The sequence below is a fragment of the Curcuma longa genome, chromosome 13 (assembly GCF_044706935.1).
Source record: "Curcuma longa cultivar G26 ecotype Majalengka, Jawa Barat chromosome 13, ITB_CL_G26_1.1, whole genome shotgun sequence".
In the NCBI taxonomy this organism is placed as follows: Eukaryota; Viridiplantae; Streptophyta; class Magnoliopsida; order Zingiberales; family Zingiberaceae; genus Curcuma; species Curcuma longa.
The window spans coordinates 4,296,899-4,321,379 of record NC_133873.1 but is presented as its reverse complement, the minus strand read 5'-3'; the positions used below and the strand labels follow the sequence as shown (position 1 = coordinate 4,321,379).

General features: G+C 38.8%; 4 protein-coding genes across 6 annotated transcripts in view; 2 read left to right on the top strand and 2 right to left on the bottom strand.

Annotated features, from left to right (window-relative positions):
- The first annotated feature begins 9,013 nt into the window (after positions 1–9,013).
- On the top strand, positions 9,014–9,976 carry LOC141844394 (putative calcium-binding protein CML18). Its single transcript, XM_074732452.1, has one exon. It carries the CDS (start codon positions 9,123–9,125, stop codon positions 9,762–9,764), a length of 642 nt encoding a protein of 213 aa, XP_074588553.1. The 5' UTR covers positions 9,014–9,122; the 3' UTR covers positions 9,765–9,976.
- A 1,810-nt stretch (positions 9,977–11,786) lies between these two features.
- On the bottom strand, positions 11,787–16,125 carry LOC141844331 (acyl carrier protein 2, mitochondrial-like). The gene is made up of 2 exons (XM_074732367.1): positions 15,865–16,125; positions 11,787–12,202 (listed from the first exon to the last, which is right to left on the bottom strand). The coding sequence occupies exons 1-2, from the start codon at positions 16,069–16,071 to the stop codon at positions 12,026–12,028; spliced, it is 384 nt and encodes a 127-aa protein (XP_074588468.1). The 5' UTR covers positions 16,072–16,125; the 3' UTR covers positions 11,787–12,025.
- A 4,434-nt stretch (positions 16,126–20,559) lies between these two features.
- LOC141844137 (momilactone A synthase-like) lies at positions 20,560–22,174 on the top strand. 3 transcript variants are annotated; one of them, XM_074732151.1, is made up of 5 exons: positions 20,560–20,598; positions 20,679–20,840; positions 20,910–20,987; positions 21,153–21,966; positions 22,048–22,174. In XM_074732151.1, the coding sequence occupies exons 2-4, from the start codon at positions 20,821–20,823 to the stop codon at positions 21,949–21,951; spliced, it is 897 nt and encodes a 298-aa protein (XP_074588252.1). In that variant the 5' UTR covers positions 20,560–20,598; positions 20,679–20,820; the 3' UTR covers positions 21,952–21,966; positions 22,048–22,174. The 3 variants fall into 3 exon arrangements, with proteins under 3 accessions (XP_074588252.1, XP_074588253.1, XP_074588251.1); XM_074732152.1 differs by lacking the exon at positions 22,048–22,174 and having other exon boundaries at positions 21,162–22,041; XM_074732150.1 differs by lacking the exon at positions 22,048–22,174 and having other exon boundaries at positions 21,153–22,041.
- Positions 22,021–24,481, bottom strand: part of LOC141844138 (protein NETWORKED 3A-like) — a 5,793-nt gene continuing 3,332 nt past the window's right edge. The window contains exon 3 of the mRNA XM_074732153.1: positions 22,021–22,638. Coding sequence (XP_074588254.1) covers positions 22,028–22,638 — 611 coding nt within the window. The 3' untranslated portion in view covers positions 22,021–22,027. The remainder of the gene's footprint in view (positions 22,639–24,481) is intronic.

The window sequence follows — 24,481 nt, the reverse complement described above, 5'->3', positions numbered from 1 at the left end:
TGGCATTGCCTTTTTGTTCCAAGATCAATGGAATACTCAAAACTATGCTCCCATTTTCTTTAATGCTTGAGAAAATCAGTGATGACAAGGTGCCTGAGGCATATATTGTTTTCTCCATTTGCTGCCATTTAACTTCAATTGTAACTTGGCTCTCCTTTCAGTCACTAGTGTCCTTTGCATTTGATAATATGAAAACTGAATAGAACAATTTTCAAACATATGAAAACTTCACTTCCAAGTCTAAATGCAATTATCAATACAGTGTGTTACGACAAATAGAGAAATAAACAGCAATAGAAAGATGTTGCACAGGAAGAAATCGAAGGTGACATTCATCATGTATGGAGGAGGAATTGCCTGATCCCAATGGAAATACTCGTGGAGAAGACTTTCCGGATTCCTGTATGGTACTGAACCAGAATTTGGGAATCGTCAGTACTTTTCAGCTCAACTGAACCTCCCATGGCTCTCCAAGATGCACTTCATCACCCAAGAAAGTGGTGGCACAGTTAGGCTATCCAAGAAAGCATACTCATCAGGTCTTTGAACTAGAGCTGAATGAAAGACTTAGAGCACTCGAGTACAGTTTGGATCTGTTCACCTTGGCAGAAACGCGCACTCTTATTCGAGATTTAGGCATCGACATTTTGTACTTCTATTGCTGCTAGGACCAGTAACAGTCACTCGTCAAACATAGCCATCTGTATGGTAGACCCCCTCTGATGTCTTGCTGCCGATCGATACCCTGTCCCTGTGTGTCTGACAGCACCCAAAACCTAAAGTCAGAAATCCGTGTCCAGACTCCAGACTCCACAGTCTTCCCTTTCTTTCTCATTAAGAATGTCTCTTTGCACACTGCCAGTGCTGGTGCGTTCCAGCGCTACTGCACAAGAAATCAGCACAAGCTCTTTGATGGAATCCATCGTTTCAGTAGTCTTACACGATCGATTTCACGATCATATGTGAGATAAATTGAAAAGCTATAGTTGATCACGATAGAGGAAGATATTACATCGACTTCGTCGAGATTTGACTTTTACTTACTTCAATAACTCTGCTCCATCATAACCAACTTAATTATGTCTTGAGACAAATGACACCTTGCTTACTTGTTGCATGAATTCTAATACTTAGTGAACTTAATAAAGAAAAAGACATGCAAGAGTCAGTAACATCTAAATTATAATAAAAATTAAATATATAAGTTAAGGACGATGAATTTAAATACAATGGAATATGGATGACGATATCTTATTCTCCTTATTAAATTTTTAATAATTTAGATATTTAAATTTTACAATCTAATTAATATTGAAGGTGATTGATCCGATTCTATAGAAGTTTTTCATCGACCGTTAGATTAAATGTAGATAAATCCTAGTAAATGACCCAATTGAATCTTGTTATTTAAAGAGCTCATCCTACTTCTTACCATTTCTTACCTAAGTAAGTTAATTATTAATCTATCATTAATAATGAAATATTAATAAATATTATATATATAAATCCACTTTTAATAGCACAAATTCATAATTATAATTAATTAGATTACTTAATAAGATAAATCTGGATAAAATTCAATAAATATCATAGCTCATAAAGCAGTGGTTTCGAAACGGAATCGGTAGGTAGGCAGTTAGGTACGATTTATATTTTTAGATCAATTAAATCCCCAAGAAATTAAATTATATAAGTTATTTTAAAATAAATCGATCTAGAATTTGATTCGTTCCGACGATCAAACAGAGTGGCAATTTCTGCGCATTCGAATTGCTGATCTACTTTATCGTATTGCACTGTGACGAAGCAATCACGATTTCCTAAAAAAAATTAATTTTGGTAATAATAATAATTTTGTTTATTTGCAACCCTTCAAATCGATTCCTTAAATAAGAAGAAATTTGTGAAAGAAAAGGGCAAAAAGAATTTACGCGTGTGAACGTGTATATCCAATCTAGATTCTTCTCATTGCCGCAATAATCCAACGGCGAGGATTCTTCGCCGATTTGTTCTTCGTCTCCGATCCAACGGCCGCCCCTTCTCCGCGGGGTGGTTGACCGAGTGGGGACTTGGCAGCGTCGTCGCCACCGAGAACTTATCGCCCGACGCGCAACTCACCGGCTGGCTCACAGCTACGTGTCCGTTACGGTAAAAGGAGACGTCCCGAAACACGCACGTGCCCGGTACTGTTCCAGCGCCCACCGGTTCTCGCAGGTAGCCTTCGACCTCCTTAATAAATGGCTCGCGGATGGCGGCGGCCCTTCGTTCATTGCGCGAGAAGATACCAAGAATAGCGGTCGGATCGCTGGACGCCCAAATTGACAAGGAAGCCGGAAACCCTAGCGGGGAGGATTCTTGAGCGAGATCTGTGCGAGATCGGATTTTGAGGAGGGATTTCGTGGATTCTTTACGTGCGGATTCAATTGGTGCCGGTTGATTAGACATAGGGAGTTTCTTTTGGGGTTCAAGATGGTGGCTGGAGCAGCGGATTGTTTGCATCAGGGCATCCCCGTCATCGAAGTGCCCTTCCGGTGCATCGCTAAGGAGATCGAGGAGATCGTCGATATAACGGCGGCGGCGGCGGCGGCCGCGGCTTCCGCAGTGGTCGCCGCGGCGCCTTCGTCACCGGTGCTTCGCCAGGTGGAGAGGGGATCGGAGGTTGTTGCGGTAGCTGTTGACATCGCCGTTTCTGAGATGGTCGGTGTAGGGTTTTGTTCTTTCTAACTCTAGCTTTATTTTTGGCGTTTTCATTAATGTCGTTCTCTCGAACAGATTCTTCCCTTTATTTGCTTGTGTTAGGGCTATTTTTTTTTTTTTGTGCTAAAATTTATCTATAGCTCTTCGATTGCGATTTGTTATTCTTCAAATAATTCGCTATCGAGTCTTAGGTGTGGCATCATGAATGATGATTTATGATTGTATTTCTCTTTCTTTGTTTGATATAGATGTTATCTAGGGCTTTATTTATGTTGTTTCCTTTAATTAGTTCTTGTTCTTGATCCTTTTAAGTACATAGTATCCAGGCTTTATTTATGTTGTGCCCTTTTAGTTAGTTCTTGTTTTTTTTCGCTTGAAGTAGATGGTATCAATATTGTAGCAGATACGATTTTTTATTTATTTCTTAACTACTATAATGTGAACTTGACTTCATACAACATTCATATTGTAATTGCTACAATACGGGATTGATTAAACATATCATAAAAATAATAAAAATAAAAAATTTCTTAAAAAGGCGATCAAGAGAAATTAAAAATAAATTTTTTCTAAAGAAAAACTTCAAGTTGATCAAATCAAAATAAATCAACAAAGAGGAAGCTGAGGAGATGGTAGAAAGAAGGTGGGGGTGGAGTTATCAGCAAAGACAAGATGAGACTGACAAAAGAGGAACTAATTTTTCTTTAAAAATTATTAATTTCAACTTCTTCCGTTTAAATTTGAAATCGACATATAAAAAAATCAAAATCGGTTGAACAGTGCACTTGAAAATAATTGTCGTTTATATGATGAGTTGAAATGCTTTTTTGATTATATAACAATACAAAAGAAAAAGCACTTTGATTATTCCAATAAAAAGGGGCGTTTCGATTTTGCCCTTCATAATTCTCACACAATTTCAAAAAGAATGTAAAAGCCGTTGAAAATCGATGGAGTAACAAATTTTATTAAAATTAATACGATTATATTATCAAACAGAATAATTATTAGGAATTTTACAAAACTTACGATGTTGAATTCATCCACAAAGACTCATTTGTGCTTCCAGAATTATTTAGATGACCGATAATTTTTTTTTTTATAGAATTGAATCGATTACGTACTTAAGGATTAATCTAATCCTAAGAATCTGATATCTGAATAAAAAAGTAATAATAACGCGGTCACTATTAACAATATGTTACGGAAATAGAAAATTCATCACGATTCATTATTTTGTTTGTTATAATGACATTGTTAAACATTGATTAGGATTTTGTTTAATTGCCTAAACATTTTACTAATGCCAAAATTAACTTCCTTAACGTTTCATTAGTTGCCTCTCGTGAGTAATTTGAAAGGTAATATTAGAACAACAAAATAGAGATATTGATATTAAACAGATATTTCGATAAGATGCTAAAAAAAAGTACATTGAATTAATTTTTGTTTCATTTCTACACAAAATTTTGTAAACATTAATATAGAATGAGCAAAAATGAAGAGGAATAATTATTGGATAAAAATTAAAAGGAATTGTTCCCTTATCTGGGATCTCTAGGAGAGGATCAAGTTGACCCTTGCGAATAGTTTGATGCACTAGCTATCTCTTTTTAACCCTTTGAGTGAAATATGACAAAAGGAAAGAAAATTCATGGATCGACCCCATCGTCTCCACCCCGTAAGAACTACGAGATCACCCCAAGGATGCCTTCGACATCCAAAGTCACAGACCGACCATAGATCTTGTTCAATAAGTGGAGCATATTAGTTGTATGCTCCCCGATTGGGCAGTAAGGATTAAAACCAAAGAATCAGACGAAAAAAGAGAGAGCACCCAATTTTTTCAATTCAGCAATTCGATCTATGATTTATTATTCATGGACGTTGATAAGATTCTTTTATTTAGTAGTACCTTAGGATAACAGAGCTTTAACGTTAATGGCAAGGTTCAAACGAGGAAAGACTTACGATAGATACCTAGACACGTAGAGACGAGGAAGGGCCTAGCAAGCGACGAAATGCTTCAAGAAGTTGAAAATAAGCATAGCTAGATCTGGAGATTCCCGAATAGGTCAACCTTTCGAACTGTTGCTGAATCTATGGGCAGGCAAGAGACAACCTACTGAACTAAAACATCTTAGTAGCCAAAGGAAAAGAAAGCAAAAGCAATTTTCATAGTAGCGGCGAGCGAAATGGGAGCAACCTACACCATCATGAAAATGGAGTTGTGGGAGAGCAATAATCAAGGACATCCATTTTTGATTTTTTTTATTAAAAACATATCCCATCACACTAGTAATTCATATACAATTATTCAATTATCCTCTAGTATACTAATCCCATTATTATCTCTTATCTAAATCCTGAATCAATTGAGTGCTCTATAACAGCTATGAACACGGGCGGAGCTAGGTACTGCTCTACTCGGGCTTTAGCCCGGGAGCTGATGGAATTAAAGAGGAACTTGTAGTTTAAATTTATGGTAGAAAAAAAATAAAAATTATGTGTGAAAGAGGAAGATAGCCAAGAGGCTTTCGATAAGTTCGGGATTAGACAAGGGACTATAAAATTCCTGACTCCACTATTGGCAATGAAACCCTAACTGTTGTACATGTTGTAGCAGCTATAGTTATTACAACGTAAATGTTAGGAGAGCAGGTCGAATTCACGTTGTAGCAAATATAAAATCGTAGTTGTTATAACATAAATATTTTTGAACAGATTAAATATGCATTGTAACAACTCCGTAACTATTATAACATATGTAACAACTACGTATGAAACTATAACTACTATAACATATGTAATAATAACAAAATTATAACTGCTATAACGCATCTGATCGATTTTGGATTTAAATAGGAGATAATAATAGAAATAATATATTAAAAGGAAGTTGAATAATTTTACCTGAATTGTTGATGGGATGGGTCATCATGTCAAAGAAGTCACTCCTTTAGTAATTTAAAAAATAAAGACATTTTTTTTACTTTTGTCCCTAATTATTTGAATGGTTAAAAGGACATTTATTTTTAAAATGTTAAAAAAATATTATATTATATTTTTTATAAGAATATTTTTAGAGTAAAAATTAGAAGGGCTTTTTATTTTTTTTCAAATATTCAAAGGACATCCTATTTTAATTTTTTTATTAACAAGACGTTCCACTCACTAACAACACATATATAATTATCCAACTATCCTTCAGTATATGGTTCTCATTATTATCTCTCATCTATATTTTCGACCTAAATCTTAAATCCGGGGCACGTTGTAGTTATTAGTGCAATCAACTTTAGGTCAAGATTGACCAAGCTCAGTTTGATTCAAGTTGGATTTTGATATTTGATCAATATGTTAATTTGATGTTAAGTAGATCGACGCCCAGGTTGACCGAATACTTAATGGTGAAAAGTCCAAATAGGTCATGAATGATTAAACACTTAACACAAAACGGGAAGTTCAAGTGCAATGGAAAACTAGACGCTTGACACGAGATAGAAAGTCCAAGTAGGTCAAGGTTGACCGGACACTTGATGATCGACAATCCAATAAGGAAAGTGCCAAGAGAAAAGTCCAAGTGAGTCAAAGTTGATCGAACCCTTAGTGATTTGAAGTCCTGACAGGTTAAGATTAATCAAATACTAGATAACAACGAAGTCCTGGTAGGTTGAGGTCAACCAGATACTAGGCAACGAGGAAGTTCCGGCAAGTTAAGGTTGATCGAATGTTAGGCAACGATGAAGTCTTGGCAGGTCAAGGTTGACCATATGCTAGGGAACGGGATGTTTTGACAGGTCAAGGATGACTGAATGTCATGCAAAGGAAGTCAGAAGCGATAAAGTAAACTTTTGAAGATCATAAGTTTTGATTTGGATATCAGATCGGGATGATCTTTAGTGCAAAACGAAACTTATTCAGAGATGTATTTTTTTTACTAAAATAGATTTGATTAATTATATGTATCAGTCGATTAATTTAGATTAGAACCAAACAGAAGCAAATCGCTTCAAATAATTAGGGTAATCAGTCTACTAATCAGGGTAATCAGTCGACTGGTGCTGTTTTAGAAGTGTACAGAAATAAATCGATTCGACTGATATGCCAATCACTTGACTAACATTTGAAAATCGATAAAATCAGATAAATTTTAGAAGGTTCAGAAGTTGTTATTTGATCGCTGACCAAATCAGTCGATTAGTAGAGAATATCAGTCGACTGATATGCGAAAATCAATCCTAATATCAACTATATAAGTAGGATTTCGCTTGAAAGAAAAGAACTCAGTTCTTGGAGGTGGGTTTGAGGATGAAGTGTTGCTACATTTTCATACCAACAAGAGGCCATTCTAAGTAATAAAAAAATCATCCAAAGCAAGATCTCATTTATAAATGTGTTTTTGCTTTTATTTGTATTTGTATTCCTATTTCTTGTTGTATTGTTGTATTTTTGTAAGAATAAACTTATGAGAAGTTTATCTGCCTTTGGAAGGTATCCGAAAAAGAGGAGTTCATAGTGGAGATAGATAACTCAGAGCGGACCCTTAAATTAGTCGCCTCAAGAAGGCGAATACTAAGTAAAATCTAGAAGTTCGTACGGATCCTAACAGTAGATGCTACAAAATTATAGTAGTTACCCTTTCATAGCTATTACAATGTAAATGTTAGATGAAAATGTTGAATTTTCATTATATTATAATATGAATGGTAGATAAACATAATTAAATTTGCATTATAGCATATATGAAACTTATAATATGTCCGACTGATTCAGAATTTAGATTGAAGATAATAATATGAAAAATTTATTAGAGAGCAGTTGGATAATTATATGAGTTATTTGTGAAGTAAGATATTTTTTTTTGAAAAATGGTTCATATATATATAAAATAAGAGAGGTTAGACCCCTGAAATGTACAATCGAAAGACTAGCATCGTAACCCAAACAATACTAACCGTTGAGCACACACATAACCCATCACACAAGAAACTACATTAAACCCATGACACCATCAACACTAAGCCACCATAGCCCCACATGCTCACATATCACTATTAGTACCGATGGAATCAAAATATCTCCACAATAGCATGATATTGTCCACTTTGAGCCTAAGTCCTCATGGCTTTATTCTTGGGACCCCAAAAGGCCTCATACCAATGGAGATACTTTCCATCCTTTTAACCCATGATCTTTTCCATGTGCTTTAGATGTGACACTATATTTGCACCCTTACAACCCAACAATATAATCCCCCCCTCAAACAAAGGACCACAAACCCCCCTCAACATCGTTTTTGATGTCTGAATTCTTGACCCACCAGGACTTTTTGCCCCTCGATCCACCCGACCTACTAGGACTTCCCACCTAGCCGCAACTAGGACTTTTTACCTCTCGGTCTATCCGACCTACTAGGACTTCCCACCTAGCCGCAACTAGGACTTTTTGCCCCTCGGTTCACCCGACCTATTAGGACTTCCCACCTAGTCGCAACTAGGACTTTTTGCCCCTCGGTCCACCCGACCTACTAGGACTTCCCACCTAGTCGCAACTAGAACTTTTTGTCCCTCGGTCCCCCCGATCTACTAAGACTTCTAACTTGGTGTCTGGTCCTCTTGATTCAGACACGGGAGCACTCACTTCCTTTGTTTAAGGTTCAAACCACATGATTAGATCTGGATAATGGCTCATTCGGTGATTAGTCCGGTGAAGAGCGGTCTCGCTCTGATACCACTCGTTAGTACCGATGGAATCAAAATATCTCCGCAATGACATGATATTGTCCACTTTGAGCCTAAGCCCTCATGACTTTGTTCTTAGGCTCTCCCCAAAAGGGCTCATACCAATGGAGATACTTTCCATTCTTTTAATCTCATGATCTTTTCCATGTGTTTTAGATGTGAGACTATGTTTGCACCCTTGCAACCCAACAATCACAACACTTGCATGCTCATCTATGGGTCATACAAAGCACTACAGATCATAAAACCACTCTCATCTCAGAAATAGAGCCACCGATGGCTTGAATGCTACCGTAAATTAAGATTTACAAACCGATACATATGGACCTGCAATTAGGCGGTGTCTTTTTCCAGTTTTGTCCCTAAAGACATTTAAGCAAAATTTTGATGATTTTCGGGAGTAGATTTTAGTAGTTTTGGAAACTTAAAAAATGTAGCCACGATTTTATAATATTTCTGATAAAATCCAAAATAAATAATTGAACTAGTCAAAAGCTTTCCACATCGGCGCCATTAAAAATGGTACAAATCCTTGTGCTCCGGTAATTCCCACTCCTCCCACTTCCGCGAAGCTTCCTCGAACCTCCTCGCCATTTCTTCCTTGCTTTAATTCTCCTTCTCCTTCTTCCTCTTTCTCGCCGCCTTCCTTTCTTCTTCGTTGGCCGCCTCATATTCTCCGCCATGAAGCTAAGTGTGGATTCTCTGCTTGTCTCCTTCAAGTGCAACTCCAAGAACAAGGAACAGAGGAGGAAGAAGAAGAACGACAACAGTAATCGATCCACTTCTTTTGCTTCAGTTTCCTCCTCTTCTTCTTCTTCCCAAGACCTCGCCGACCAGGCACCGGCAGCCACGCCCACGTCTGTTCTACTCAGGCCATCTCGGCCGCCGCCCTCCCTCTCCCTGCGCGACCTCTTCCGCGTCTTCGACCTCGACGGCGACGGGAAGATCACCCAGCCCGAGCTCGAGGCGTGCCTCCACCGCCTCGTTCTCGACCCGCCCTCCTCCGACGAGGTCGCCCGCATGGTCGCAGACGTCGACCGCGACGGCGACGGCTGCATCAGCCTCGACGAGTTCGCCGCGCTCGAGGCCGCCGCCGGCCTCCGCCTCGCCGGCGCCGGATCCGAGCTCCGCGACGCCTTCGCCGTCTTCGACGCCGACGGCGACGGGAAGATCTCGGCGGAGGAGCTTCTAGGCGTGCTCGGTGCGCTCGGGGACGGCGAGTGCACGCTCGAGGACTGCCGGAGCATGATCGGCGACGTGGACGCCGACGGCGACGGCTTCGTGGGCTTCGAGGACTTCGTGCGCATGATGGACGGCCAGTGACGAGGGGCGGCCGAAATGGACGGACCAGATTAATCGGATTTTCATTTATTTGTTTTCTTTGTCATTATTTGTCTGTCTTCGTGTAATTGCCGTAAGCCGCCTCCACGTGGGACGACAAATACAATCGGTCGGTGTGGACTAATTGCACCGAAAAACACTATTTTGAAATGCAATCATCGTGGATTATTAATTTAATGTGATGGTTAAGCATAGTGTAATGCTTATAAATTATGAGTTCAAATCTGTTTTTAAACTCGTGACGATCATTTTTAAAAATTTAATCGTTATTTATTTAAATTATGAAAAAGTGTTTAACGATGTCATTTAGTCAGTGCTCATTGGAGCATGTTTCTCACATTGCATGGCTTTTCTGCATGACGAATCGAGGAAAAAGGGAAGAGAAGATCTCGATCAACATACAAAATTACAGCAAACCTTACAAACTTTCAACGTTGGAACTCTTACGTCTGAGAGGAGGTGAGGGAAGTTGAAGAGGAAAACTTACAGAGTTGATCGAGAGTGCAAGAATGATTTTGTTATATAGCGATGAAGGTTTATTTGGCTGTTCGACTGTAGCAATATATCCATAGCTCATTGATTGCTTACGCTGGTTTCCTTGCTCTTCATGATGATTTGCACTATGCCTGCGTTTATAAGTTCTTTTAGAGAAGAAATCAACTTGGAAATTTTGTTTCTGAACATGACTATCAAATTTTCGATAGCTTAATTGTCTAGAGAGCACTTAATTTGCCTACAAGTTTTACATTTGTAGATGAGGCATAGAAACTGAATCACAATAAGCTATGGAAACTGTATACATAAGTAAACAACATACACATCAAAATTGCTCAATTTCAAGGGCACTTGGGGTCGCCTCTGTTGCTCTTCCAGTTGTTGTAGCAGCCTAGCAGGGATCTCTGCATTTATAACTAATTCAGCCATTAATCGTGCAGTAGGCCTTGTATGTTAAAGGACTATTCATGCTAACTTTTCATTGAGGTCGGAGGCTTCCTGGAGTGGCTCATTGAAACTAATTTGATTGTAGAGTTGGGGCGAGTGGATTTCCAGGTTGTGTAATTGGAGCTGGAGATATCTTGGCCTACAGCAAAAGAATTCATTGTCTTGTTCTAGTTTAATTAATTCAGTGTGGATTGTGTTCAAACACAGAAATGTAGCTTTTGAATCATTGAGGGACGAGGAGGAGAGGTAGATCTGGCCATGGAAGACCATAAAAAGCAGCATGCTATGGGGAGAAGAGTGTTAGCTTTGGTTGTCATGGGTTGTTAGTACTGTTGGCAAAGGGAAACGATAAGGTGCTCAATCTCGTATTTGCTTACCAAACAATATGGACATGCCTGAATAAGCTGTTGCATTTGGCATTGTGTTTAAATAAAGCAAAATTCCATTTTAACTGGGCTTGCAATCGCACACTACTCTACAAAGATCAACCAGCAACTGATTCCATAGCCATGTGCAGTGCAGTGCAGTGCAGCAGCAAACAGAGGATGTGGCTTTTGCATAACATGTGAAGGGATTCAGACGTAGCGAGCAGAGGACAAATATATAGACCCAGAACACACACACTCTCTCTCTCTCTCTCTGCTCATGTCTCCTGTCATAGTTGTGAACCTTGGAATCTTCTGCTCTAGGAAGGTAAATATGCCAATTGGTTTTTGAATTTGGGTCGTCGCGTAGCCATCGTAATTGAGTGCTGGAGCTTAGTGTGATGATCTATAATATTAATAAACGCCAAGCCAAGTTTTGGAAAATGAAGAGCTTGCATTGTTTACTAGCTCAATCTACACTTTGTCATCCAAATTCTGAACCCATATAAAAACACCAAATTAAAATAGTTAATAGTAGGATCCCAAACACATTAAAAAATTTGAAAATTTATATCAAATTTTGATAAGCGAAGTAAAAAAAGAAGAAGGTATTAGCTATCAGTAGTGTACTACAATGGATGCATATAAGAATGTAGTCCAAAGAGAGTGAACTTCCAACCGTAGAAGAATGGGCAGCTCGTTCCAAGATAGTCTTTGAATCTAGTGCAAGTTCTACAAACGTTCAGTGAGGACGAAATTACAAAATTATTCCATCTTTCAAACAATAAAGGAAACAAAAGCACCTTGCTAGTTGCAATGCCTGTTTAACAGAAAGAAAAACAATTCATAACTCAACCTTCTGAACACATAGAGGCTTGCATCTATCTTATCTGATGATACTAACAAACACAAGAAATTTCCTCTTTGGGGTGAATCTCATTTTGCTTTGGGGTGTGAGGCAATGAGGTCCACAGCAACATTAATCGAATCAATCTTATCTGCTTCATTATCAGGAATCTCACACCCAAATTCTTCTTCCAGAGCCATCAAAACCTCAACAGTGTCCAAACTGTCAAGCCCAAGATCCTTTTGGAAATGAGCATTTGGTGTGACCTACAAAGACCAGGAAAGAACATAGATCAGCATAGGAACATACAACATTTGCTCTGAAGGTCACAGGCATGCATTCATCATTTGACAATTTGGAATAAGCAAAATAAATCATGAATATCAGCTAGCCAATATACTAACAGAGAGGTACATTATATCAGCTGAAAATAATTGCTAAAAAAATTTAAAAAGATGATGTGCTAGATTCAACATCAAAGCCTTGTCTATCCCACCCACAAATTTGATCTCCCCATCAAGCTGTTGTATGCAAAGCTATATCAGTGGCAATATTTAAATTGTTTGATTTATTTTTTTACAACTAACAATTTCATTGGCCAGCCTCTATCCCTTACATTGACAATATGCTAAATTATGGAAAATAAATCAATTCTTATTTTTTTCCCACTAAATCAAGGATCTACATTCAAATGAGATACTGTCTTAGCATTCTCTGAAACAAGAAACATCATTTCACTTTGAATATTGAGTCAGTTTTAATATTTTCTTTGCATGTACCTGAACTTATTTGAAAACTTTGTGACAATTCCCACAGAAAAAAAGATCAAGAAAATTGAAGACACTGAAGAAATGACACTATTCATAGGTGACCAGGCACAATTCAATATGCTGCATATAAGATATCAGCTCAAAACCCCTCTTTGCAACACATCCAATGTGTTATATCTTTTGCATCAAATTTTAATTTAGAATCTAACAATAAGGGAGTCCCAACTATTTGGGATCTGCAACATGAATCTTGTTTCATCAATGAACATTACAGGTATATCACAAATAACATTTAAGATTATTTAAATCAATTTTAATAACATCTAAGAATTCTCTTTGGACTCCTTTGGCCTCTCACACATTCAATTTTAGTCATATACTAGTCTAATTGTAAAATATTAGTCATCTTCCAGCAAGTGTAAATCATCATAATTTATTTTCACTCACTATCATCAAGGTACACCTAATCTATGAACGAGACTCAACTATGCATTATGATGATTGTGATAACTCAACCTGACACTATTTGACACAATATAAATCATGATCTAAACTTCAATAGTGATGTCATCTAGACCAACACTCTTACATACCTTCATTTTCAAAGCTTCTTTAACCTCATCAAACTAATATTGTAAACATATATATGATTCCTAAACTTGTAATACTTTTGAATCTCTAAATATATTTTATTGTAGAGTTCTCACTAAATAGTTCAGAGATATATTTTCCATCTTAATTTTTTGACATCAAATATAAAGTTCTGTACATCTAATATTATCTAGATATCTTCATTTCCTTACAGAGCTTCTGTAATTTGGTATGCATGCTCCTCCTCATTCTTCTTTCTTAAATGGACATAACTATCGTATACTTAAACCTGTGTTAAATTTATAGTATTTTAAGCTCAGTTTAGCTACCTCATACTCAAACACTCAAAGATGTAAATATTTTTTTATATTTAGAATGTTTTTGAAAGAAAAAAGGTTTTCTGTACTTCTCACACTGCCCCAATCTTTAAATATTACACGTTGGACGTTTCAAGAATTAACCTCAGCAAACTGCTAATCTCTTATTTATCATCAAAATGGACATGACATAAATTTATTGCATAATCTAAGATGCTTTAACTCACCATGAAATCATATGTAAAAGTGTAGTGGTTACAATATTCACAGAAGAAAGAGACTCATCGACATATCCTACACTGAATTGTAACCACCCGTAACTTACATCCATTTTCCATCATTGACTGACTCCCCCAATTATCCAGGGAAGGTTTTGACAATTTTATTAGAATCACAAAAGCCATGAAGCTTTTAGCTTTCCACCATTCCAAATATTTACCAATAAACCCATGGTCAAACTAATCTTTAAGTACAAGTATGTTATTTGTGAACCTTACACCAGAAGTTTTCCATAGCACATGATTATATCTAACCTATTCAAACTTGGTATGAATGAACATTTAGAAATATAAAGCAATTCCTGCAAGGAAAAATAACACTTAAAAATTCATGTGGTGTACTAGGCCTGTTGTTACAAGTAAGGCTCTGATGCAAAGCATCCAAAGAGGAGGAATTCCTTTGATGATAGAGTGAAACCAAACAAGCATAAGCTATAGGCTTGTTCCACTTGGTTGAAACATAGAAGATGGATGCAGAAGGGGAGAGAAAGGATCACATACACGAAATACACATGAACCATGGAATATTGCACATAACAAGTGGTTGCATCCATCAAAGTTAATGTGTTTCCACTCTATAACATAAGGGATGCATGAGAAAAGTACTGCCACTCAAGTTTAACCACTAAATAAATAAAAACAATTGCTTTGGCAAAATAAATTAGCTCAAAATGTATTCTCAAGCATGATTGAATAATCCATTCTCTTACAAATCATGGGCGCTGCTATCTCTCAAAAACCATGGAGGAAACTTTTGATAATTTTGTTTAACTGAGTTGCTTACATATCAAGCTGGAAATGGAAATGACCTGAACCACAGAGGAGAATGGAATGGAGTCTTTAGAAGGAATTTTCTTTAGTTGATGTATCGAAAGAGTTCCAAGACATCAAGACCTGAGGGGTGCAAACTTTTGCTAGTGCGTCAATATTTGTATTCAAATTCCATCATCTCATGTTGATTAGTAGAGTGAGGCCTCACTTCATCTAAACAGGAACCATTATGCTCACAACCTCATGATCCTATGGGGTCTCAAAATGAGACACCTATGATTCTCATGTTAATGATGTGACTGGCCACTCAGTCTCATCTAGGTATCAAGGCAAAGTGATGCAAGGCAAGCCAAGGCTTGGGCATCTCAAGCCAACCTCCAACCAGGTGTATATGGGGTTGGGCACAAGCCATTTGGATTGGCACCGCACTGAGACAACTTATAAAGGGAAAAGAAGAAAAAAAATAAAGAAGATAATTTGCACTCAGTCTAATATATTATGTTTACAAATCGCTTCGGTTGAAACTGCACTAATGAAGAAACAAAAGGAAACTTGAAATAAAGGGACAAAATTCTATGGTTAATAGTCTACTAACTACATGAATGGAGCTCCAGCATCTCCAAACTTCAGAGTGTATGTACTCACTACTTAGTTGAATAGTTCATTGTATAATTGCATAACCTGGTTACTCAATTTGTATGTCATTTTGTAGTCTTCCTTGTTTAATTGACAAATTTAGTCCCTAACCCTCAGAACAAACTCAATTATTATTTGTTTCTAGCTTTAGGACTATCATAATTGGAAGTTCGAAATTTGAGAATTCATGTTGCTCCAACACCATTAGTGTTAATATATTCATCGACTAATAACAATGTTTAGAGTTTCAAAAAATGATAATGATTGAAGGCATTGCAGAAAATTAATACAGGCTCAGAATAAACATTCACATCCCAGTTCCATTAACAGCACCCCAATGCATTGCCATCTCATTGAGTACAATTAGCAACCAAAGCAAGAAAATTGTCATGCCGCACTGCTGTCATCAAATTCACCCATCCTCAACAGACGCCGGATAAGATTACATCATCATATAAAAAATCCGAATCTAATTCTCAAAAGGGTTAAAACCCTCGATGACCGTCGAACGAGAAGAGTTAGTGATTCAATCAAGCAAGACCAGAATGAGGATTGGGCAGCGTACCTTGGAGGGATCGACCTTTTGGAAGTTTTTAACGACGGTTATGGTGCGTTCAGCAACCTCTGACTTATCAAGGAAGGTGCCGACGGCGCCTTCAGAGAAGCGACGGCGCAGGATGCGCGCGGAGTCGATGGCTCCCACAGGCGCCGGAAAAGGAGAACCCACTCTCACCCGAAGGTGCCTTAGGAGAGTGTCCCGCATAGCCGCCATTTCGAAGAAGAGGGAAAGCTCCGATCGCGCGGAAGGAAGTGACAAGGCGGTGACCTAGCCTGTACCGACTTTAGGGTTAATAGTGCTATGATTTCCAAATTATAGTTTTTGCCCCTGAAGTTCAAAATATTCTTGATTCATGGAATAATTTTCATTTTACCCTACAAAGTTTTCGCATCTTCTTAAAACATCGACATAGTTTTAAAATTATCAAAATGTTCTTAAAAGCGTAGCATGATACTTTCAACCTTGAGGGTACCAGGCGTTTGCCATGTCAAAAGAAGCACAACACATGCATTGGAGATATACATGTGAACTACTTTCTCTTCCACTTGCTCTTTGAGCTTCCTAGACTAGTAATTTTGGGAGTATACGTTGGATTTTATCTTTATTTTGTGTGCTTACTTGTAGATATACGGATCTATGTTATTAAGAAAATCAAATCCATTTTGTGATTTAATTGTTACTATGAATTTGAGTTATTGAATGTAAGATTTACATGTGTAAAATTTGTTAATCGGCACTATTATTATTCATGGGCTAATAATGGATTGGTTTCATATAAATAGGACATGGTCTCTGTAGGATTAGGGATTATTTTGATAGATCTTCACGCTTTCTATTACTCTATTAGTGAGGAGATTATGACGCTGTCATCCTAATCCCTACGGAATACCAGCCCATACCAACCCCTTACTTTCTTCTCTGTAGGATTTTTGAATTTTGTGGGCGGCTTGTAGATAATGGTTATTCTATTGTATTCTGGTCATATTTAATTTTAATCATTGTCTATTTCAATTTCCTTTTAATTGTTATCACTCGATGAAATTAGATTTTTGTGCATGTGTTATTTTCCTTTATTCGAGTTCATAATGTTTCAAATTCATGCTGTTAGGAAAATAATTTTCTCTAATAAGTGATATCAGAGCCAAGGTAGTTTCATCGATTTTATGACATTAAAGTTTAGGTTTTTTTTGTTGATTTTTGGTGTTTATGCTAGATTTGGATTTACTAGTGTAAAACAATATTTGATCGTCCAAAATCTATATAAAAAAAACCTAGGATAGACATCGTTATCGAGTTTTTCATGAAGAATGCAAAGAACAGTCGTAATCACCATTGTTTTTGTGATAACTATTGCGTTTGATCTATAATTAGGGAACAGAAGGGTTTAGGCAAGCCACCATTGCGTGGTGCGTTGGAAGAAACACAGGGCGAAACACGGTCGTGTTAGACAATACAACAAGGCTGTGTGGCATTTTGGTCGAGCCGAACATGGTCGTGTAGCACTCTGGGTGGACTTCGTCCACCCATAGTATTGAACACGATCGTGTTGTCAGTATTGAACATGACCGTGGTGGACAGGGACGGATTTAAGTAGGAGCTATCCTGGGTTGTAGCTCAGCCGTGTAAGTCTTATAGTAATTTATCATTAATGAAAAATTCCAAAGGAGTTAGTGGCGCAGTTGGCTAGCGGTAGGTTGATGAGTTATTCTAAGGTTGATAGTTCGAATCTCTCTCACCCCTTTTGCTCATGAAGATTACTTTAAAAAAAATGATAATCCCAGTAGCCACATCTCTGGGGGTGGTCGGCCCGTCCCATGGAAGTTTCCCACCGACCACCAAGGTAAATCGGGAAGCGCATACGGCGGCCAATCATGAAGATTACTTTAAGCAGTAAGGAATCCAAGGTTGGGCTCTAATTTAATTTTTAAAAAAAATACATAAGGTTAGGCTATTTTAGATTTTAATTTATCTTTAAAAAAATTAGATACATATTTATAGTCTACAATTTGGTATAAAAAAATTAATGGGTTCTTTTTTTATTCATTGTATTTTGATATTTAACTCATCTTTTTTATACATAAAGTCAGCACAGTCCACCTCTAATTTCTGGATCCGTCCCTGGTGGTGGACAACACAACGATCATGCCGTGCTAGGTGTTGAAAACCTTGTTATCGCTTCGCTGCTTGGATTTCCACTTGGAACTACTCGAGAACCAATGGCAACAATAGATTATTTCTATTCAGTCAAGTCTCTTAGGGTTTTTTAAAGTCTATCTATACACGAGCTACTAAATTGAACTATTGTGTCAACCATAAGGACCTTAGATAAGTTTAGTGCATTTTGTGTCAATAGATGGTTAGATGAGAAGATAAATGTTACAACTTGATTTAGAGATAAAAGGCACGATACTTAGGCCGTATTAATGTTACAACAACTATACACACAGTCCAATCATATCGAGTAAAAAGTCATAACCATGCACCATGCCATACATCATATTTATCAACTAGATCACTTCATTTTACTATGATTCTAATTAATGACTTATTTGGTGTAACCATACGAGGTTCTAGAGGCAACGCCTCTAACGATGTCCAAGGGGCAGCACCCCTAGCGACTATCTAATTAGTGAGTGGAGGTCAAGGGACAACGCTCCTTGCACGGTCAAGGCGGAGCCTCTAAAAGATAAACGATTTCCTTAACTCATAAAATGAGTTGCTGCCATATTTTCCTTTGATATTAACAATCGAATTTTTACAAACTATTCATAACAAATTGCTTCAAAATTGTCATCAAATCACAACTTCGATCATTATTTAAACAGAACGATTAATAACTTATAATACGCTCATAATAGATTATAACATTCATATGATTCAATCAAATTTGTAAGTGACTCTAATATCACTGTTGGGTTCTGATGCAAAAAATAAACACAAGCACAACGGAAAAAAATCCTCCAAAGATCCATGTGAATTCTAATTAGTCGTTTGTATAAAAAGATACTTTTTGATGTGTAAAATCTTTGCGGATCTAGAGAGTGTAGTCAAATTGAGCATGATCAATATGTTCACACCTCTATGGTATCCACATGAGCACAATCACCGCCCATCTCACGAGCACAATAGAATAATCACGTAACCCACGCTGTAGTGCTAATTACTAGTTAAAGTCGAGATCAAACGCTAACTTTTATGGTTGACACGATCTTATCAGATAAGATCATGCTTAGTTATACTACAATAAAACTCTAAAATCAATGCGCTTTCTGTGTGTGATCCAATATGTTTTCGTAATATTGACGGTGACTTTAAAATCTTATTTTAAAAATATAAACAATGAGTAACATCAAACAATGTATCAATATAGTATATTTGACCTAACTTGTCTGTGACTATTTTATTGTATAACTTAATCTTTTTATTGATGATATTTAGATTGATTTACAAGACATAGATAGTGTCATCATTTCATTTGTCTATGTGTTTCTTGATCGCTAAGTAGACTTATTTAATCAAATAAGTTCAATATCTTATATTGACGTACTTGAGCATGATCATACATTTTAGTAGTCATATTTAATTAAGAGGCCTACGGACATCACTTCCGTTATATGGAAGGGACAAATTCCATTTACATTATTCACATTCCTCTACATAGCTTATTGCATACCTAGTGAACAACTTTATAATCAACCTTGTTATAGGTGATGTTTGTCGTTGATACTAAAGTATACAACTCCTTATGTAGGGAACTGTAGTGACTTCAAGTCAGAGGACTGTTTATACCAATAGTCACTATAAAAATATTTATGACACTCATATAACAATCTATAAATCATTCTCTTGGTGGGTCATCCTATACATATTGTCTAATATATATCTATATATTAACTTGATATGATCTCATATCCATAACTTATGAGATTAAGTCATCAATTAACTTACACGTTAGTCTTAATGCATTAATATTGCTGTTTATATTAGTACTTGACTAAGGATAATTAAGAATAGTATTTATAGTCTCTCACACTCAATTCAAATAATTGATATACTATAAAACCGAATATAGCACTCTAGGATATTATTATATTTATTCAAATTTATACAGATTTTAAAATAAATATAATAAATATAAAATATTATCTTTATTAAAATATGATACGAAAGTCCCAAATCGATCATCTCATGATTGACTCTTAGAGCTAACACTAACATGGTTTACATGTGTAGAACTTGTTAATTCGATTGTTATCATTGATAATGGATTGAGTTCATATAAATATAATATAATCCCCATAGGGTTAGGAATTATTTTGATAGATCTTCATGCTTTCTATTGGTGAGAGATTACCGTGTATTTAATGTTGACCATCGTCTATTTCAATTTTCTTTTAATTGTTGTACTATAATACTCGATGAAACTAAATCTTGTACATGTATTATTTTCTTTATTCGAGTTTATGATGTCTAAAATTCATACGATTTAGAAAACAATTTTCCCAACAATATAATCTTAAGAAACACAAACTAGTTAAAGATTAAAGCATCCTCTCTTGGAATACAATTCATCTGCACAGAGTTAACAGGTAGGAGACGCTGGCTAAAATAGAAAGAATGACTGGTCTACTCTCAAGAACGATTCTATCAACAGCCCTTACCATTCTGGCTCTCGAAAATCTCGCAGCGAGTATTTAGATTCCATGAAGCACAACGGAGCATGACAAAGTTCATTTTAACGTAAGTTCATTCGAAGGTGTTCGTGTTAATTGAGATATCTGAAATTCAATTAAAAAAATCATTCAACTTTACCAACTAAGTTAGTTGGACAGATCGAATCTACCATTGTCTTCATATTATTCCTGCTCTAATACTCAAGTCAGCTTAGAAGGAAGATCCTCCGCTGCCCTTGCTCTCATCTCACAGAGAGAAATAGAAGAAGAGGAAGAGTTCAAAGAAACCATGCTCGGAACGGCTTTGAGGTACGCCGCTCTGCCTGCTTCTCCTCCTTCTCCCATCTTCTTTTCCCTACAGGCTTTGTTCAATTGCAGATTTAAGAGGGGATTAGCGATCAGGACTGGAATTAGAACGCAACAGCAGCAATTCTCCACCCACCCAACTCCGGCGAGGTCATTCCTTGAGGATTCATTTATAAAATTATGTTTCTGTTTTCTGCCCTGCGTTCTTTCCTCGCCCAAATCAATTTTCTGTGATCAATTTCATTGTTTATTTTTCTGTGGTCAAACTTGGTATTTGTTTATCAATCGTGAGCTCGACGTGGGCATTTTTTTTAGTGATTGCAGGCTAGAAGGAAAAGTCGCGATCATCACCGGCGCCGCCAGCGGCGTCGGAAAGGCAACAGCCGCCGAGTTCATCCACCACGGCGCACAGGTCGTCCTCGCAGACATCCAGCACGAGCTCGGCGAGTCTGTCGCCGCCGAGCTTGGCCCCGGCGCCACCTTCGTCCCCTGCGACGTCACCCAGGAGCCCCAAGTCGCCGCCGTGGTCGACCTCGCGGTCGCCAAGCACGGCCGCCTGGACATCATGTACAACAACGCCGGCATCTGCGGTCCCATGACCTTCGCCGTCACCGACGTCGACCTCACCGAGTTCGACCGCGTCATGGCCGTCAACGTCCGGTCAGTGGTGGCGGGGATCAAGCACGCGGCGCGGGTCATGGTCCCGCGCCGCGCCGGGAGCATCCTTTGCACGGCGAGCATCACCGGGTTGGACGGCGGCCTGGCGCCGCTCGCCTATTCGCTGTCGAAGGCGGCGGTGGCGGCTGCAGTGCGGCTATCCGCGTCGGAGCTGAGCAAGCACGGGATAAGGGTGAATTGCATCTCGCCGGCCTCGTTGCCGACGCCATTCGGGATCAAAGCGGTCAGGGAAATCTTCCCGGACATGGAAGAGCAGCGGGCGGTGGAGATGATCGAGCTGGCCGCGTCGGAGCTGGCGGGGACGAAGTGCGAGGTGGAAGACGTGGCGAAGGCGGCGACGTTCTTGGCTTCAGATGAAGCTAAGTATATCAGCGGCCATAATCTCGTGGTGGATGGAGGATTCACTACGTCTAAATGCTTAAATTTTTCACGATAGTGATAAATCTTCAAGGTCTGAACTTGTTGCATGAATAAAAAGGGAGAACATATCCTTACAGAGCTACAATTACAGTTTAATTCTTTGATTTCCCAGGAAACAGCTTTCCAGAGAACATATCCTTGGCCAGCTTTTTAAGCTCAAAGAAGCCACCCTTTCTCTCTAGGTCCTTGAGGCATTTCCTCAAAGTAACGTTCTCCTCCTTCAGGATATCCAAAGACAAAGCAAGTTGTCTGATCACCTCCCTCTTCTCTTCATTTTTCCCTGCTATTTCAACCTTAAGTTTAGCATTCTCCTCTTGAAATCTTTCCAGTTCTTGTTTCAGTTTCACTAAATGCCTGTTACTCCCTTCTACAATTTCTTCTTCAGGATCATCAATTTCTGAGTCCTCTGAATCAAATGAGTCTGTTGAAGAAGATTTGGATAGTTCGTCCGTTTCACTGCTGCTTGTACTCTGTGACCAGCTTCTGTGGAAGTAAGATGGACAAACTGCTATTGAACGACGCACTCCAGATCCGGACTTTAGTTGATCATATTGCTCAGCCAATGAGCGATGGGTTCGGTAGAAATCTTCGATCATGTTCACGAGCTGAGGCCTCTTCTTGTAGTACATCTCGGCACGTTTAGCAAATGAATCAGCATCTTCCTCTATAAGGTTTAGCATCTGCCTGGTTTTCTCTTCCAATTCTGCTTAAGAAAGAAGCATACTGAACACCTAAACGAAGCCAAATTGTAATGACACAACTTTGCATGACCATACACATTTCCATTTTTCTTTCCTACTTTAGTCTTAATTTTGAAAAGCAGTTTTCTTTCTCATTATTTAGTTTGAAGACTGAATGAAACTAACTTTTCAAGCAATAAATCCTTTCTGAAATCACACAGAGCACGGTTTTAGGTAACAGAAGTAAGCTATCAAATCCGTCGGTGTGATATTTGCAAATCTTATATATGTTATCAAACATTTAATCTACACAAAGAATTATAAACAATATGAGAACGAAAGAAATTTGGTTATTTTACAAGTCTTTACTAATGGACAATTATGCCTCCACTACCAATCAATTTAAACATATGCAACAAAATATGCATGTAGTGAGTATATTGACCTCATAGCTTGTCCACATGTTAGTAAATAAAGAGTTTGAAATTCTAGCTGTTACCGGTTGTTGCCCACAGTGGGCACAACCTTTGGAAAGGTTGCCAAACCTTTGGAAAAAGTAACCTTTGAAAGGTTGTCAAATGCAACCTTTGATTTTCTATAAAAGGCATGGAGGTCTCATCATTTTCCATCATTGTGCATGTCAACTAAGAGAGTTTTATCTCTTAGAAAGAAATTGTGCAAGACTCTCCCTTTTCTCTCTCGTTAACATACGAGTACGAGACTTCACTCGCGGGGCATCACCACCGGATCCCAAGGACGTTTGGAGCGAAAAACTACGAAGAAGACTCTTGTAGACTTCTTCCCGATCCTACGAGATTCCGCAACGCACAAAGTATTCACCTCCATCAAGATCTAACATTTGTATCAGAGCATTTCTCTCTCCACGATGTCATCGGATGATTTCTATGCGCAAGAGCTTGCTGCAATGAAAGAAGATGATTTTGAACCGACGGAGATCGCCACCGACGACGATGGGGATAGTGTGGTTGGCAGCGGCCCGACACCCACACAGGAGTCTGTGGCGCCAATTAGATATCGGCAACTGATGACTGCAAGGGATTATGTTGCAACACTGCGCGCTTCTCCCTCGACTCGCTCGGTCGATGTTCACGTGCATGGCGGAGGTGCTTCACGCGAACTGGACGGAGGCACTGCTCGTGAGCGCACTACAGGAGCTGCTCGCGAGCCTGCGAGGGACGCGGCTCACGTCCATGTGGACGGGCGCGCCGTCCATGGCCATGCAAGCCGCTCACGCGGCCATGCAGGTCTCACGGCCCGTGGCAATGCGCACGGACGTACTGACCGCGACTTCTCGGGAGGCCGCACAGTCCACGGTCACGCGGGTTGCTAGGCCGCGGGCGCCCGTCGCCACGCGGGTTGGGCGAACCAGCACGATGGCCAGGTGGCCTAGCATAGAGGCCGCGCAGATCGCAGCCACATCCCCGGCACAGCATAGAGGGCGCGGCCACATCCCCAGCGCCCTGCACACAGGCGCGGAGGCGACCGTGGCGCAAGGACTCTTGCAGGTGTGCGTAGCAGTGGTCCACCTATGACCAAACACATTTTTCAGGTGGAACAGGCCCACGTGAGGGTGTCGGCTCGTCGGCAACGTGAACTTGACCATCTTGCAAGACGCCGCTCTAATGTGATTTTGTCGAGCGGGCCTCGTGGTCGAGCTCGACTTAATCGCATTATTGGACGTGGACCAGCAGGGAATGTTGACCCGGTCTCTCGTCTCCACCATAATGAAAATTTGGCAGTACGACGAGTCCGGCGTCATATATGGCATGTTCCCTGGCGCCGTGCTATGACTCCTACCCACCTCCAAACGATTGTTTTAGCTATTATGATGTTATCACAATTTTT